At 44.6% G+C, this 18648-nt stretch overlaps 1 protein-coding gene across 1 annotated transcript; it reads left to right on the top strand.

The window, feature by feature from the left end:
• Window positions 1-2068: 2068 nt before the first annotated feature.
• RAB32 (RAB32, member RAS oncogene family) lies at window positions 2069-18332 on the top strand. Its single transcript, XM_087817196.1, has 3 exons — window positions 2069-2318; window positions 12432-12709; window positions 17490-18332. Exons 1-3 carry the CDS (start codon window positions 2069-2071, stop codon window positions 17637-17639), a joined length of 678 nt encoding a protein of 225 aa, XP_087673322.1. The 3' UTR covers window positions 17640-18332.
• Window positions 18333-18648: the final 316 nt, after the last annotated feature.

The raw sequence follows: 18648 nt of genomic DNA on the forward strand, positions 1-18648 counted from the left end.
TATCAGGAGAAATTATACTGGAGAAGACACCAAGCATGGCGTGACGAAGGACAAACTGCCATCCTGAATAGAGGGGGTGGTGAATGTCTGACGCATGCTGAACATTGAGACTCCCAAGCAACCAGACTTATATCTCTCCGAGAGGAGACTGGAAAATTATTTTCTGAAGAACTTCAGCAGCCAAACAGAAAAGCTCTACACATGTTGCCATAAGAAGAGCAACACAATTGCTGGGTCTCCCGTCCAGTTACTGTGCTGTAAAACCCACAGTCAGTCATCCCTGCCTCTGCTCACTCCATGTAACCGGGGGTCTCACTCACATTTCTAAGGTCAGCGGTAACCCGGGAGGGTGAGAGGAGGCCGAACCCACGCAAACTCACGGTCATATGTATTATGGGACAGTATGCTGCCCTTCTGGCGATAACTGGAGGGCTCCCGTCCCCAGGCTGGAGAGCACTGGAAAGGCTCTCTAGCTGGGTGAATATAAAAGCCATATGCCGGTTGACTGTAAAACTTCTTTAGAGAGAAATCCATGACTTTTTTTCAGTAGCTTTTCTAATAAAGGTTTTACTCCCACCTTGACGTCTAAATTTTAAAACGCCTCCACCTCTGAAAAACATTGTTCAGGGATTGTCAGTTAGAGTGAGGCTAGCAGGGTAAGTAGTTGCTTTGGTTTATGCAAGGGAGACACCAGAGGACCGTTTCTAAATATTAGGGAGGAGGGCATCCCCCCATCGAGAAAGGTAAGGCTTTCTTCTTTAAAATAAAAGCCCTCGGTATTACCTACTACTTTTCAATCAATTCCTAGGACTGATCTCAGAGCTTCTACCAGCTGAAGGCTTAATATAAAAGTAAAATATCATGTTAGAGACCCTTCATCTTCTCCCTCAGACGGGCTCCTTCGTTTAAACACTAAAGTGTTATTCATCCTTTACCAAGTTCGGAGTTGTTCTGCCCTTTCTCTCCACCTCTTCTAAAGTGGGCCCGCGAGTTGGCAGCGGTGCTACTTACAATAGCCAGGATCCGGAGGCAGCCTAAGGGCCCATCAGTGGGTGAGCGGATGAAGAAGCTGCGGGGCATTCACCCCGCGGAATACTATGCAGCTGTGAAGAAGAAGGGACTCCTGCCTTTCCAGAGAGCAAGGATGCACATGAAGGGAATTATGCTAAGTGAAAGAGGCCAGTCAGAGAAAGAGAAAGACAAGCACCATATGATTTCACTCTATGTGGGATCTAATGAACCAAGTAAACAAACAAAATAGAAACAGACTCATGGATACAGGGGATACACTGCCGGCTGTCAGAGGGGAGGGGGCTGAGGGGCTGGCTGACACAGGTGAAGGAACTAAGCAAACCCTCCCCCCAGAATTCATAGACAGACAACGGTATGGTCATTACCAGAAGAAAAGGGGGGTCAGGCAGACAAAAGACAGTAAACGGAGGAAAAATGGTGAAGGAAGGAGACTGATCTTCGGATGGTGAACACGATACAATACACAGGTGCTGTATTAGAGAATTGTAAACTTAAGCCTTTAGAGTTTTACTAACCATGCAGCCCCAGGACATTTAATAACAAAAGCCTTTCAATCATAAAAGAATAAAGTGGGTCCCAGCTAGAGTAAAGCTCAGGCAATGATCTCCAGGGGTCAACCCTCCGGGGCTGGCGGAGCCGGGAAGGGGGTTTGCTCCGGGCTGCGCCGCCCCCCCGCGGCCCCCGCTCTGACCCGGGTTTGCGGAGCCGGCTGGGCGGCTGCGGCCTCGGCCCCGCGTCGGGCTGGCCCCGACCCGCCCGGCTGTCCGGCCCTCGGCGCGGGCCCGGGGCCACTAGGGGGCGCGCGGGCTCCCGCCGCCCCGCGAGGAGGAGGCGCCCGGGGAGGACCTGCCCCTCGACGGGCGGAGCGCGGGCGGCCGGGGCGCCCACCCCGGGCCCAGACCTCCCCGCCGGGCGGGCGCCGGCCCTGTCCCCGCCCCGCACGGGCCGCGGGCGGCGGGTTCCGGGTCCTGTGACCGTCAGGCGGCGTCGCGGGCGCGGCTCGGCGAGTTTCGGCAGCCGGGGGCCGGGCGCGCGCATGGCGGGCGGCGGGGCCGGGGACCCGGGCCCGGGGGCGGCCGTGGCCGAGGCGCCCGAGACCCGCGAGCACCTCTTCAAGGTGCTGGTCATCGGCGAGCTGGGCGTGGGCAAGACCAGCATCATCAAGCGCTACGTGCACCAGCTCTTCTCGCAGCACTACCGCGCCACCATCGGGGTGGACTTCGCGCTCAAGGTGCTGCGCTGGGACCGCAGGACGCTGGTGCGCCTGCAGCTGTGGGACATCGCGGGTAAGCGGGGGCCGGCGAGGGGCGACCCCCGGCTCCCCCAACGGCCGGCGCCGGGGCCACGCGCCGGCTCGGGCTCCCCTGCCTCGGCCCGCGGGGGTCAGCGCCCGGGAATCGCCGGGGCGCGGCGGGGGCGCGGGCGCGGGCGGGCCCCGGGGCATCGGACCGGGAAGGCGCAGCAGGTGGAGAACTTAACAGCGGGACGGAGATAAAAGCGTCAATAAATAACCGCGGGGAGGCTTCTGCGGAGCCCGCGGGCGCCGGACCCGAGCCCCTACCCCCGCCCGGCGCGGCCCGCGGGGGCGAGCCAGGGGCCTCCCCGGGAGCTCCCACTGCGGCCCCGCTCCGGACCCCGCGGCGCGGCGCGAGGGCGGCTCCCAGGGGCTCGACCGCTTCCCCGCTCGCGGGCGGGAAGTGCGGTGACTTTCCCCGCTGCGCCTCCAGCTGCTGACACCCCCGCTAGGAGCCAGGCTCCTCTTTCCGAACGGTTTTCATCACCTCCCTGGGACCCCGCACGTGTGAGTGTGTGAGTGTGAGTGTGTGAGTGTGAGAGTGAGAGTGTGGGGGTGCGTATGTGTGAGTGTGTGAGTGTGAGAGTGTGTATGTGTGTGTATGTGTGTGTGTGAGTGTGTGAGTGTGTATATGTGTGTGTGTGTGTGTGTGAGTGTGTGTATATGTGTGTATGTGTGAGTGTATATATGTGTGAGTGTGTGTGTGTGTGTGTGTGAGTGTGTGTGTGTGTATATGTGTGAGAGTGTGTGTGTGTGAGTGTGTATATGTGTGTATGTGAGTGAGTGTGTATGTGTGAGTGTGTGTGTGTGAGTATGTGTGAGTATGTATATGTGAGTGTGTGTATGTGTGTGAGTGGGTGTCTGTGAGTGGGTGTATGTGAGTGGGTGTATGTGAGTGTGTATGAGTGTGTGTGAGTGTGTATGTGTGAGTGTGTGTATGTGAGTGTGTGTATGTGTGTGTGAGTGTGTGTGAGTGCATGCATGCGAGCGAGCGAGCGAGTGAATCTCTGCTCTGCAGATCTTGGCCTCATTCCAGGCCGTCCAGGGGAAGATGTGGTGGGAGAGCTGCTCTTGCAGTTTTCTGTCCGTCTGTCCAGCCCCACTCCTGCCCTGCTCCCCCATGTGCTCCCGGCCTTGCTTGCTCTGAGCCTCATTTTAGAGCACAATACCCTTCTTTGAGGAGGTTGCATTCTCCTTGCTCTCATTTGTGAAAACTTGAACTCTGGGTGATGGGGTCATGAAAAAAGGTGTTAACTTTTGGAGAGTTTAAACGTGGAAGCGGTACCCAGAGTTACCCCGTTCAATGATGATCCGCGTTAGGAAGCTGGGCATTGGGCCGGGGCATGTTCAGGGTTGGAGAGACCATCCTTTTTCCTACAGACGCAAAAAATGAAGCCATAGAAGGTGCGGGCACCCAGCTGGTAGTGGCAGGGGGCTGTGGGGGCACAGGTCTGTGAGCTCTAGGTAGTGCTTTTCATCCAAAGCTTATTACATGTGAGAAGGTATCGAAAAATTATAACCTAGATACTCATTTACTCAAGAACAGACTTCCCTACCTCAGATATGAGAATAAGTTTATGTACATCAGTCCCTCAGAGAAAGGGAGAGAGTCAGTCTTGGGCTCAGCTTTTTTTTTTTTTTTGGTTTTAGAAAACCAAAAGTTCGTTTGAAAAGTCATCTTTTGAAGCAGGGGCTTCTGTCGAAACACTTCCTGCTGTTTCATAGAACTGGAAGGCAAAGTGCTGCTTTATGGCAAAGTCATGATTCTAACAGTTGCCTTACCATGGGGATGACCATTCTCTGGGACTCTTCGGTGTAGCTGTGGATTTCCATGAAGATGATTTTAAACCCCTGCCCAGGAGGGTGTTGACTCTGCATTACTCTTCATTTAAAGTAATGTAGAATTCAGCTATTAAGTTATGGAGGGGCCCACTGCAGGTAAATAAAAGCTTTTTATGGCACAGTTGTGTTTTTAAGAAGCTTCAAGGGCAATTGCTGATATTTGGAGACTTGGGGAAGCAAAAACATCAGTAAGAGTTTTCGGCCTGGGTATCACCTCTTCCTTTTTCATTCTTCTTGGACAGGCCTACACAGCCAGGAAGGGGACATAGTCAGTCTTCATCGGATTCTGGTACATATCAGCCCACATGGAATATCACAACAACACAAAAACAAAAACAAAAAAAAGCCAAAAAACTTGACATTTGCCAGTAAGGAAAGCAGAACTTAAAAGATCTCCCAAAGGGATTCTTGGATGTTAGAGACCATTCAGCCCATACACACCAGAAATTAACAAGATTGATGTAAATGTATGAGGCATTTGGAAATTATTAAGGTGACCTTATAAATAAAGTTTTCAGAGATAGAGTCTTAATATATAAGGAAACTGAGAGACAAAAATAACTTGGCTTTAACTTAAGGTTTAAAGTGCTACATCATTAACTATGTTTGATTTGGGTATTTGAGCTACTAGTGAATCCGAGCTCATACCATTGGAATTGAGTAGCAATGATGTAATGAAGGCAAATCCAAGGCCACTCCAAAAAGTTCCCTGTGGCTGGACATATTTGCCTTATGCAGTAACAAAGCTGAGTCATACTTGAATCTCAAAGGATAGAAATATTCCTTAATTGCAAAATAGTAGGGAGAGCTGGCCACTTGCTATGACTAACTTAAGGTGTGATGTTATTACTAGCGAGTTTTCTGTTGTTGATTTAGAAATGGGAAAGGTGGCAAAGAGATTATATCCAATCTCTGTACTTGAGAGTTTTGGCAAGTGTGACAGGCAGGAGTTGTCCAAATGTTTTTTGTAAATGTGGCCAAGCAATTTAAGCTACAGCCTTCAAGTTAAGAAAAATAGTGAATCTTGGGTAGAGGCCTTTCTTATCCTTTCTTGTTGCATCAAGTGAATGTGGCTTTAGAATACAGTTGCAGGTCAATACAATTTTTGTGTTAGGCAGTTGCTGTCCCTTAATTCATACCTGCTTTGAGACTGCTGCTCAACACATACTGAAATATACTAAAATTTTGAAGTCCCTGGTAAGATTTTAAAGAGAGTTTAATAAATGCATACTAAATTAAGATGTAGCAAGAGATGCCTTTGATTTTCATTTATTATGTATTGTAAGTGAAAGTAGTATTTGGCTTACTACTTATTATAAGCTTATTAGTAATGTTAGAATTTTCCATGTAGGTTGAATGGCTGGTCCAAGCTAAATCTTTATTTTAAAAAAAGTTTGTCCATGTAGAACTAATATAGTTTACTCTTCATGTATTCATTGAAGTGATTTGCGTTTGTAGGAGAGGCAAATTTTAATCTCTACCCTCAGAGTTTTCAGCTGGGCCTGAAAATTAAATTAATGTAAGATAGGTTAACAGCAGAAATTTACTTAATATAAGTTTTACATGATGCAAGAGACCTCATAAGGAAGTGAAGACCCAAGTGGCAAAACATAAATACTTTTATACTAGGCTGAACAAAAAGAGGCCTTTAGTTCAAAATAATCTTTATGCCAATCCTTGAGGGGTGGCCTATTCTGCCACCCTTCACTTTTCTAGGATTAAAATTTCTTTATAAAAACCTGAGTAACACTCCTTTGGGTCCACAGAACAAATCAGAAGCAGCCTGCTCTGAAGTTCATGTAACTATTATTCACCAAAGGATAAAGCGCCTGCTTGGAGGACATTTTAAATTATACAAACCTTACTTAGAGTCAGTGTTGTTTTTTTATTTCCATCCTACCTTAGAATGTTGACCCCGATTTTCTTGTCCCATTTGCGTATTGCCAGTTACTGTACCTAGCGGTTTCTTCTTGTCTTATGTTCTAACCCTTCATGAGCAAGAATCTGGGATATTACCTCTGATGTTTTCTTGACCTTCAAAGTATCCATCAGCCAGGGATTATTAATGTTCAAGTCTCTCTCCATGGGAAGAAGCAGTGCTTTGAGGGCTTAGTTTATGTAGTTATTTGTAGACTGTCTTAAACAGTGAATACTACAGTAGCTTTCCTAGGGCTTATTGGTGACCAGTTACTTAATAGCTCATTTATAGGGATTTTTAAACTCTCTATTACATCTGACTCCCGTACAGTCTTGCCATCCTCAGTCTTACTTGGGCTCAGTTGCTTTGCTGAATTATAAGGAAAGCCTAGTACCCCATTTTACTTCTTTCAATCTTCCTTAATTTTGGGTTCCTGGGACACCTTTTGGTGCCCCATCTGGACTGTGCATTCACAGGGAGGGTGGTCGGCATGATAACATATTTGTGTTACACATATTGGAATTCCCTGACAATGATATGCCTGTTGCCGCCCCTCTTTTTTTAATTTGAATGTTACCATTCTTAGTTGCCTTAATTAACCCAAGCAAAAAGATGCTCAGGTTAGCGGTAGAGACAGTGGGCTACTGATAAGAAATACTAAAACTTGACTTTGCTCCCCACCATTTGCCTAATTATTCTATTGTTTGAATTGAATTATAAACTTTTAGAGATCCCATAATCTACATACAGTGAGGTGTAAGAACCTGACCAAGAAAACAGGTAATCAATGGCACCATACAGAGACAGGTCTCATGACTCAAATCTGAAAACATGACTCAAATCTGAAAACAATAAGCTATTAATAGTACAGCCAATTTTGGGTTCACTGGTATCAAAACAATAGTATAAACCCTTGTCTAAATTTGCAAATGTTCTGATCATCCTTATATTAGAGCGTATGACTCATATTTTATATGAGTTGTAATAATTGTCATCTCATTATGTTATCAATCCAGAATTTTCAGTTATTATACTTGTCTTAATTATGACGCACAGTACTTCCAAGGTAGACACTCTTTGTTTGGCTCCATCATTTTTATGTGTGTGCATTTTGAAAGACTGTTTCCAAACTGTCTTTTGGACTTTTTTGACTATAACAAAGCTGTTTGATGGTATATGGTTGCAGAACACACCCAGGAAAAGCAAGGTAATAATTACAGATGCTTGCCTGGTCTACTCTGTGACATCTCTGTGACATCACTGATTAAACCTGTAAATGATGCATTAGGCTAGAGACGCAGTGTTATTTTCAGATATATTTTAGGAAAACTTTCATCCATCATGTATGTGTTATCCCGGTCTTTCAATTTTCTTAAGCTTTCATTATGGAAATTTCAGTGATTCTTATTGTATTTTAAAATGTTCCCAGGACTTTGTTTTTATTCAGGTATGATGGGGTTGACACATCAGGAGACCATTGCCATTGAAAATATAGTTTGTTATTTACAGTTCTCAAGAGGAGGGAGCAGGCCGCACCATGCCGGGCCTCGTGGGGAAACATTGGGGTTGGTCGGGTGGCAGAATGGCTGGGGGGGTGGGGGCGGGGGAGGAAGCATGGGCAAGAGTCTTGATTGTGGTTTTTGCAGGAAGGAATGGGCAAGGCAGCATAGACAATGGACAAGCGGGGCAAACTTAAATTTGGATAGTTGGAAAATGTCAGGGGGCTCTGGGCTATAGGGTGATCCCTAGTTGTCTTACCTAACAGAGTGGGTAGGTCAGATTTAAGTTGTATTATGGTTGTAGAGATCTTCTCTTGGCTGGTGAAAAAAGTGAAGACATAAATGTAGGGAGATTCCTGGAAGACATACAAGTTCAAGAAAAAAGGTGCTTTAGAATTTTATTCAACTATATTTTCAAAAAAGCTTTTTGACTTTTTGTAATTAGGGGAACTATGAATGTGTAATTTCTTCACTCTTTTGAGAGAGATGAACTACATAAAAATAAATGGATAGCAGGGGGTTAGTTTAAGGATCTCTGTTGGTCTTTCTGATAGATGACCTTACATTCGCTTCTTCCCTCTTCTTTACATTTGCTTCTATTCAGATATTTGCCTTAAGCATCTTCTGCAGTGACTTTTTTATTGCTTCTTGAAACTAAGCAAAATATATTGTTTTTTACTGCGATTAACATGGTGCCTCCTCCATCAGACTCATGCGAGGTGCTTAAAATGAAGATTCTTTAGCATCAAATTGTGTCAACAAACTTGGCTTCGTCTGACAAACATCACCATCCATCTTGATTTATCAAGAGAGAAATCAATTCTCTCACCTAGTAAGTGTGTGGTTGGGCCATCCAAGGCTGCTGAGCAGAACCATAAAGTTTTCGTGGACTGAAGCTGACATTTCACCACTCAGCTATTCCTTGACCATATTCCATGTCTTTGTGGTCCAATCAAATGTACATGCCTTACTGCAAGGCCAGCTAGGAAATCTAGGCCTTTTAAAAATAATTGGTTACATTGCTTCTCCAAGTAAAATTCTGCAAAGGGATATTGGAGTAGGCAACCAGCAATCCTCCATACTTAGCAAATTAGAATTCCCCGAGGTGGGGTCAGGAAATTTGCAATTTATCAAGCCCCATGGGTGACCTGATTGGTACTAAAGTTGAGGACAGTTGTTCCGTCATTGACTTGCAGAGATAGGGCATGGATCCAGATATTGCTGACATCAAAGGTTCCATTGTTATATTATCTCCCTCTCACTTTACATATGATAAAAAAGAAAATCAGAGAAAGGAACGGAATTGTGTAATATCATGTGACTCCTTTTACCTTCTTAGGAGTACAGTAGTAAACTGTGAAATTCAGTGCCTATCTAAACTCAGATGGTGCTGATTCGATGCATTGTCTTCCAAACTTTTACTGAGAATAATACACTCATTTTATGGAAAATTGTGTGAGCCAGTAAGAGGATGGGAGGAATGTGCACGTAGTAGTACAGTCTGTTCTCACTTCCATTGCTCTATTGGTTACTATTACGGTAGTTCTTTAAGAAACTGCTTTGCTTTCAACAATGTCTATAACTCTAGCATGTTAAACACTAAAGTGTAATGCTGGGGCAAGTTTATAACAGCTTGATAAGGTACTAGTACAGTGAGTCATGAACTTGGTGCCTAAAAATAGCAAAACCCAGGTGGCTACAAATTATAGCCTCTTACATGTAAAACCCAAGACGCGCTACGACGTCATCGTATTACCTATATCAAGCTGTAAGCGTTTTTAACGGACACAAACTTTTCCTTTTAGAACTAATGACTCAACTTGAATTTTGACTGGGTCTGGATCTGTCAGCCACCAGCCACGCCGGCTTCTTAGAAGAGCTTCATCTCAAGTGCACAGTGAGATCTAAGGGCTTTTGTGAGGGATTTTACATGGTAACTAGAAACCATGTTTCATCCAGTCACCTTGAGCAAGAGGACGTGGCTCAGTGATTCTCAGTGGCTGGGAAAAGGCAGCACTTCTACTTGGAAAACTTAGCACCAGTTGTCCTTTTGCGTTAATTTGTTTGTCATGGTGAAATTTCAAACAACATTAAGAAACATTTAGATTATTTATCAAATGGGGGCATGAACATAAAATATTGAGAGAAACATTAACAAACTAAAGAAAACCAGTGATTAAAATTGTAAGAGGAAACATCTTTGGCCTGTGTTTCTGACAACGGTTCAGAACGCAGGACTTTCCATTTCATGAGGGGAAACCTATCCTGTTGGAAATTTGCATTAGCTATAAAGAGATAAGGCAAAGCATTTAGTGCCCCCGCCCTTAATTGGAATATATATTTCTGGAAATATATTTCTTACGTTGTCTCAACACCTTTTCAAAGTTATCAGTGTTGGTTACTCCCAAATATTAGATAAGCATTTGAATCCTTTTGCCAACATGTGTACCTTAGGGGTCATCCATCTGGGTGTGTAAGTTGTGCGTCTTTAAATAGGTTTGAACCTTAGGTGACTAGCACTGTGCTCTTTTTCTCTTTTCTCAGTGCCAAGCTGTGTAGTTACAACAAAGGCTCCCCCTTCCAGAGAAGGAAGTAGCTCATCTTTTTAAAAGATAAAACAATTTAGAGTCCTTTGGAATATGCTGGCAATGTGCCCCCAGCAATGCGGATGAAAAAGGCCCACTCACTACGCAGCAGAGGGACATTTCCCTTGGCTGCCGTGGTAAAGCCCTAGGGGACAGAGAACAAGGGCTTGACTTCTGTAGTGGGGCTGTGCTATCCTAAGGGAAAGTGTCTCTAGGCTAATGGCACTTACTGCCTTGGATCTGTTTGGAAACACGGGGACATATGGAGCCGTGTGTACCCTAGAAAATATTTGGCTAACAAATCAGACAGCACATTCGATAACCAGTCCGCCTAGGAAATTTGAGGAGTTTTATTTCCCTGGGGTTTCTCATCTATAAAATAAGAGATGTTAGACCAGATAATATGGGTGGTTGTCTTCCAGTTATAATATTGCCCACGTCAGTGTTTTGCCAGAAAGTGTGGAAGTGCTCTTCCCTCTCCAGCAAGAAATGGCCACAGGACTGGTCAGAGAAGGTGGTGCTGCTTAAGGGTCCTCCCGCATCTGAACTACTGCAGCCCAATCAAGAGGAAGGCCTCCCGGGTCCTGCTGAGTTTCCATGTTGCTGTAAGCTTTCACTCGTAACATACACCACACGCAAAAAAACTTACACAACTGTCTTTGTAGTTAATAACTGCGACGTCCTTCTCCACCCGGTCCTCTCCTGTCATGGGACGCAGCCCAGGAGCGTTCTGCAGGGCAGCAACTCCCTGCATTTCATCTGTGTATTTGTGGAAAGTAGAATCCCACAATAATACAGATTTTTTGGACTAAACCTGATTATTTTATTTTTTTCATTATTCCATTAAGCAATATCTAAAACTGTATGATGGCATAGTAGAATTTGAAGGAGAAATATATTAATTTGGGAGTAGTTTTGCATTTGTTACTGTCAATAAGATGTAGATAAAGCGTGTTTTTCATCATGTGTTGTTGTTTTTTGTTTTCAGATATCTTTATTGATTTCAGAGAGAGGAAGGGAGAGGAGGAGAGAGAGAGAAACATCAATGATGAGAGTCATTGATCGGCTGCCTCCTGCACCCCCCACACCGGGGATGGAGCCCCCAACCCGGGCATGTGCCCTGACTGGGAATCGAACCGCAATCTCCTGAATCGTAGGTCGGTGCTCAACCACTGAGCCACGCCGGCTGGGCTCATCACGTGTTTTAAAAGGAAAATGTCCTATCGTAGTGTTGACATTGGTCAGAGTTATACATCTTAGATTAGTCCTGATTACCACTCATGTTTCCTCAGCCCTCTCCTCAGTAACTTGATGGGTGGAAGGTATGAGCTTTAAAAGTCAAGGCAGCTGCAGCGTAGTTCAGAATGGCTGGCGTCATACGTCCACAGGTGTGTGGGAGCCAGGAGGCCCCAGCCCGAGTCCCATCTTCTTTGGTCATTGCTACTGTATCCTGGGCAGGCCGCTCTTCGCGTGTTTTTGCATCTGTCAGATGAAGATAAGGGTCCCTCCTACTTCCAAGAACTGTTTGATATCAGATAGTCAGAGCATGCTCTGCAAAGTCCTATATGATATGTTAAAGAGTAGATTTTTCCCCCCAAAGTTTTTAACCTCTTAAATTATTTATAAAGTACAATATTTGAAGATCTCTGTAATTAACCCTTTTTTAAAAAAGCACCACCATGGTGCCACTTTTTGTTCTAAAATAGCAGGTTTGCGTGTGTCTCCTAAGAAGAGAGCAGTCTTGCAGGTCGAGTCAAAAGCAGGTGGGGCTGTGAAGGGGAGATGTGTTAGGGACATGAGCTCCTTTATCTCATGCCCAGTCCTAATCTTTTTGGCTAGCGTTTACCCCACCACACTTATCTTCTTCCTGCAAGCTTCATTTTCTTCTGTTCTTGTCTCTTCTTCCTCTGCTCCCTGCTTTCTTTTTTCCCTTAGTACCTCTCTTCTCTTAGAGCCTAAGACCAAGAGGAGAGGAAAATCACGGACTCTGTAGCTGTAAGTACTGTCATCTTGATGGTGGTGGGGAATGTGTTGTTTGCGTGCAGAACAAAAACTAGTCACTTCTGTACTCAGACCACATGAGCAGCCCCTTCTGCTTGTGAGTCAGCTCTGTGTGTATGTCCTTAATCTCACCAGTTGATGTTGCTATGGAATGGGAGATACGTGTTTATAGCATTATTCTTAGGGTCAAAGGGGCTATATCTAAATAGAGACCCTGTCTAAACTAGGAGTGTTTAACCTCTTATTATGTTTATTTCTAGGGCAGGAGCGGTTCGGCAACATGACCCGAGTCTACTATAAGGAAGCTGTTGGGGCTTTTGTTGTTTTTGACATGTCAAGAGTGTCCACGTTTGAGGCCGTCCTAAAATGGAAAAGTGATCTGGATAGTAAAGTCCAACTTCCCAGTGGCAGCCCTATTCCTGCTGTTCTCTTAGCTAATAAATGTGACCAGAAAAAGGAAGGTGGCCAGAATCTTTCCCAGATGGACCAGTTCTGCAAAGAGCATGGCTTCACTGGATGGTTTGAGACCTCCGCAAAGGTGAGATCTTCTTTGCCTGTGTATCTGCTCTGCTGTTAGCTTGTAAATATAAAGTGTTTAGATGGATTTATGTGAGTGGCTGTTGGAAGTCTAGTGAAAAGTGCAGCATAGCATGGATATGTTACAGCTTCTTTCAGTCAACAGCAGCCATGCTTTCAAAATTGGTTGGTGGGGAGGTGAATAGAAGGACAGATTTCACATTAAAAGAAAAATGAGCTGCTATTTAGAGCAAGTAACAAATGCCATTTGCTGTAAGTTTGGGTCTTTACATGAAGCCTCATGTGCCTTGCATTTATGGGGTGAAGCACAAGCATTTTTTATTTTTCCAGAAGGCTTAACAAGACATAAGGCCATGTCCCTGGTGACGATGTAGTTCACATGCAAGGCTAATGAGGTATTGAAAGGGCCAGAGAGAAGATGTACTTGGGTGATGTGTGAAGAGTTTTATATTAACAGTATGAAAGAACTTGATTAAGAGGAAATTTTCAATATCTTTGGCATGCTTCTTCATGAATAGTAGAGTGAGAATTTGTCTTTGACTCATTATGGGAAGGTGCTGGGTGGCTCAGTTGGTTAGAGCGTTGTCTCAGTAGACTGAGGTTGTGGGTTCAATCCCAGGTCAGGGCACATATAAGAATCAACCAATGAAGGCATAAATAAGTAGAGCAATAATCGATCTCTCTCTCTCTCTCTCTCCCTCCAAAACCAATAAATAAAATTTAAAACACACACACAAGTTGGCTGTTGAAAATCTAGATAGCCTAGATATGCGAGAAAGCAAAGCTGAAAATCACAAGCACAAAATATTGGAGGGTGGAGGGTGCTTGTTTATGTGTGTTAGAAGTTTCACTTTAGAGGTCAAATAGCAATCTATGTAAGAATGAGGAAGTATTGGAGAAATTCTGTGATGACAAACTCAAAACCATAAATTTGGTGTAATCCCAGCACAGTTCCAAGGTTCAGTGTGCCTTCTGTGAATTTCTTGTTTATATATTTTTTAAAAAGCCTTGTTCCTCCTGGTCACCTACACACTACCAGGTTGCTTTTAGCTTTACCAGATGCCCACCCTAAAAGTGGAAGATTATTTGGTGCCACTTATGATCAGAATAATAAAAGCAAAGGTGTGAGAGACTGCACAAAAAGGCTGCCCTGAAAGTGTTGACTGATGATGGAGTCACTGGGGAAAATAGTGTCTACTGGAGGCAGAAGTGTTTACTGCCGAGCTAAAGACTATCTGTTTAATCAAATATATTCTAGCATCTTAAAATTTAGTTAATATACAGAAAGTAGTGGCAGAGAGAAGTGAAGCCCAGAGAAGATGCTGCGTGAGCACTTGGCCAGGCAGGAAGTAAGAAATCACAGGAGGGAAGGCTACTCGTAGAGGGACTTGTTCTAGAAGACATGCCCTGTCCCCCTTGTCAGCTGGTTTGCTTACGTCCTGACTGTTGGAAAAAAGATGACAATATATGTAAATGTTTAATACAGCTTGAGGTTTGCTGGAGGAGATGCATGTATTGCAGATAAACTTTCCTATTTGGGTTTTACTTGAATTCATCGTTCAAATAATAAATCCAAACTTGTCTGCAGAATCTAGATGGAAGATTTGTACACAATTGTGTCCTGTGGCCTGTCGTTTGAGACTGCATACGCCATCAGCTTTGTTATACAGGGGTGGACAAAAGTGGGTTTCCAGTTGGGCGTACGTGAAATGCAGAGTTTATTCTTGCTTTATTATTTATTAAATACTGTACTTTTTCCATATGAAGAACTATAAATCCCCTTTTGCCACCCCTGTATTTATAGATAGCGTCACATAGAGGGGAGAGGGGGAAAACACTGGTTAAGAGTAAGTTTCAGGTAAGTTCTGTGCTTTCCTACAGGGGTATGAGGAACACCTTCTGCGGAATTTCCTAAGTAGTAAACCAGGAGTGTTCCAAGGGAGTAACAGTAATGTAAAATGTAGGTTAAAAATTGTAGTCAAGGCTTGAAGTTCTATCCAAATGTCGCTAACACCCATATCTGAACTGAGCAGCAGCTACCTTCCAATCTGATTTCTGCTTGAATTCCAGTGATCTGAATTCTAATAGGAACAGAGCCAAAAGACACTTTCGAATTCATGAATTTCATCTTCTCATGCCCATGGTGACTAATGCCCTCCCAATATGAAAATGTGTGACTAATTACACTTGAAAATGGAATTTTTTGTTCTTAATCAATTGCTACTAAATGCAGTTAGAGAACATTATAGTTACTTGGTATACTGGGGATGGTGGGAACTGAGTGACCTTTGGCTATTCAAAGACTAATACTTTTAATTAAAACTTAATACTTGTCTTACGAGCGGAGTTAAAGAAGCTCCTGTTGATGCTGGAAAAGATACTTTACTAAATAGCACAGGTCTTGCAGGTGTCTCACTGTGTGAGAAAAGTATGACAAATGAGGGAGAGGCGAAAATGAGCCTCGCTGTGTTGGGTTGGAGTCGGAGAGATCAGTGTGGACGAAATGTTATATACATACATATATATACTCTGTGTATGTTTCTGTGTTTATGTGTGTGTACACATACATACATGCACACACTGCATATGTATAAACAGAGAGGTAAGCACAGACATAGATACTGGGTATGTGTGTGGATGCACACGTGTGTTTACTGGGGGTGTGCTGAGAGGGCTGAGAAGCGGTGACACTACAGAACCAGTGAGCGTACCGAGGCCTCAGTCATTTTAAATACTCCTTTTTTCCAGTAAAAAGAGCTGGGGATTCCTGGAGAAATGACTGATTTCAGGATTGTGGGACATAACAGTAAAGACATGCCTGAGATATTTTGTGGTGCCAGAAAGTGTAATGGAGACATATCAAAAAGACACTACTTCTAGGAGCTCCCAAATCTAAGACAATTTGAGCAACAAAGTAAACAATACTGTAACAGATTTAATCCATAGAATAAAATAGTAATCCATGATACAAATAAGCAAGTGAATAAATAAGTAGGAGAGAAGAGAACACTCTTCCTAACAGTGAAATTACAGTTAATAAATGTAGAAGGAACGATGGAAATGGAAAATCGCCAGTAAACACCATAGCAATACTTGCTTTAGGGCAGAATTGGTTGAGGCTAAAGTTAATAGGAAAAGTATGACGAAAAATAGAATATTTACATATCCTACTTGCTAAGTACAGAGGGAAGAAGAGTAACTTTTCCAGTGGAGAAGCCTGGCAGATAGGACTTTAAGCAAGTGGGCCTCACACACTGAAAACAACACATCACTCGTGCCTTAGTCCTGTCCGAAATGCACAACTTGGATTGAATGACAAGGAAGCGTCAAGCAGACCCAGTTGAAGGGATATTCTCTGGCCACTACTCTCCACCAATGTCAAGTTCATGGAAGTAAGGAGACTGAGGAACTGTTCCAGATTAAAGGAGACAGGAGACAGGACCACGAAATTAAGCTGCTCACCTGGATCGGAAATAAGACGTTGAGACAATCAGTGTAATTCGAATAAGGTTGAAAGATTGATGCTGACACGACTACTATCTAATTTCCCGATTTAGAAGTTGTACCCCAGTTATCTAAGATGTTAACATTTGAGGAATACGGGTGAAGGGTGTATAGGAATTTTTACTATTATTGCAATGCTTTTTTCAGTAAAATTATTTATAAATATTAAGTTAAGCATTTTAAAAGTCACGGATTTTGCTGTGTGTTACTTATTGTGTATTTGATGACAACTTATAAATCTGTTACACAAATGTGATTTTAGTGACTCCTTAGGATAGTCTTAATGGACATCACACCTACAACACTGTTTCAGGTTAATTTACATGTGACAACTAAAAGTAATAACTTGTACTAGTAATATAGGAAAGGGGCCTGAGAACTATACAAATCAACTAAAGTCAAACAAAGTTAAGTCAGGAGCCTGCCACGTGCTGCCTGCCGAGGAACTGGGCTGGCCGGAGAGGCACGCGGACCAGGAGGAGCCTGTGGACAAAGCGAACCCCTGCAAAGATGGGCAGCAGCCCCTCGCCCAGGCCGTGCCGTTTGCCCGCCCCCAAAAGGAGAACAGGCCACAGCGTACGCCTTGTAATGGTTAATATGAACCCCAACTTTTCCCACTGCCTGTTTCCCCGAACCACCAACTCTTCATAGAAATTTCAAACAGGTAGAAGCTCAACCTGCAGAGATGGTTGGAGTCTCTGGTCCTTCCCTGGCGAGGGAGGCCCTGCTCTATGGAGTGGCTTTTCCTGCTTGTCCTCTCTGCTCTGTAAAACCTGCTTTTCCACCTTCACCTCGTGTCTCGAATTCTTTCCTGTGTGAAGCCGGCACCACTCAGAGAGGGGGAGCAACGTGGTGCATTTGTCCTGTTTTAATGCGGTGTGAGCCCTTTGACATTTTTTTCATACGTCCCCTGAATGCGAGAATTAGATGTTCAAGAGCAGGGATATTGTTCATTTCAATGCTTCTGTTTATGTGAGTGGCAGCCCCGAGGTGAAGATTTATTTGCAACCATCAGGACAGTTCCTTGAAACTCAGTGGCCAAAGGTTTCAAAGAGGAACATCCAGAAGGGGATCCTTTGTAAAAAGAAGAGGGGTCCAGAGCCACACTGCTCGGCCGCACTGGGCTCTCGGCAGACACTCGAGAGCTGGAGGAGACCACAGCGGGTGGCCTGCGGTGCCCCCTCCGGGGGTTTTCCTCGTTCCCGTGGACAGTCTCCGTGCCTCGCTCTAAGAACCAGCCCTCGGAGCTGACCCTGTTCCTTCTTTCTGCTCCACAGGACAACATCAACATCGATGAGGCGGCGCGGTTCCTGGTGGACAGCATTCTTGTGAACCAGCAGAGCTCTGCCAGCGAAGACCGCGACACGGACAAGGTCACGCTGCACCAGGAGGCCCTGCCCGCCGAGAGCAGGTCCCAGTGCTGCTGACCGGCTGCGGGCCTCGCTCCTGCTCGCGAGGGGCCGCCTGACCTCATTCCTCCACTTGGAGCAACCCCCCGAGACGGATCGAGGGCGCTGCGCTGCCCTGTGGCCCTTCCCAGGGCTGTGCCTTCCCGGGAGACGGTGGCTCCCCGGCAGCCTCAGCTGAGCGGGGTGTCGGGGGGGTGCCTGCACCCTCGGGCCCCTGCTGCCGCCATCATATTCAGGACAGTGTTTACCTTCAGTGCCTTGGGAGATGACGGGGCTCAGGGCTTGGCAGGAGTTCCAAGTTGGAGCTCTTAGTGTGAGCACCGGGGTGGCAATAAAACTCTCCCAGCAGCCGCACAGGGATTGTTCAAGTCTGTATTTTTGTGCTCCAGCTTCACTTTTGAGGGAGGCTTTTAGACTTAGCCACAGAGGCTTGAAGTTTCTGTTCAGTGTTGTTTTTCTCTCAAAACTTCTAACTGGACCTAGTGTTTTCAAATCTACAATAGTCATGGTCAAGGAGAGAATTTATTTCAAAGCACAAACGAACAGAACCGAGATTCTATAGTGTGACTTGTGAAAGAAGCTAGGTCATGTGTGGTTTTATATAAAGTTTGGGGCATTTAAAGAATAATAAATGAGAAACCGAAGTCTGGCTCACAATGTTTGTATTACCATTTGACCCAATTAAGAACAGAATAAATATTTTGACTGAAACCTTTGTTTTGAATGAATGTAGTTCTACAAAGGTAATACAGGGTATACTTTCACGCCTTAGAAAACTTAGTTCACTTTTCCTTTTATTGTTAAGGAACTGAATGATATCATGTGAGGAGTTCAACTTATCTCTTTCAAAGGAATAGTTAAAGATGTTTGTGACATAATCCAAAACTAATGGAAATGAGGAATTGTCCAAGCTATCTTATACGTTATTATGAATTTGCATAGGAAAGATCCATGCATTTATTAATAGCAGGAAAAAAACACACTTAGCGCAGAATTGCATTTGCTCAAGTGTGTCCTGGGAATAACT

Source organism: Miniopterus natalensis, chromosome 5, assembly GCF_054644295.1.
Source record: "Miniopterus natalensis isolate mMinNat1 chromosome 5, mMinNat1.hap1, whole genome shotgun sequence".
In the NCBI taxonomy this organism is placed as follows: domain Eukaryota; kingdom Metazoa; phylum Chordata; class Mammalia; order Chiroptera; family Miniopteridae; genus Miniopterus; species Miniopterus natalensis.

Excerpts from the sequence above, each read along its gene's own strand:
- RAB32 (XM_087817196.1), top strand. The coding sequence starts at position 2,069 with ATGGCGGGCGGCGGGGCCGGGGACCCGGGCCCGGGGGCGGCCGTGGCC. Across the intron at positions 2,319-12,431 it reads GCAGCTGTGGGACATCGCGG|GGCAGGAGCGGTTCGGCAAC; the intron begins GTAAGCGGGGGC and ends GTTTATTTCTAG. Across the intron at positions 12,710-17,489 it reads GGTTTGAGACCTCCGCAAAG|GACAACATCAACATCGATGA; the intron begins GTGAGATCTTCT and ends TCTGCTCCACAG.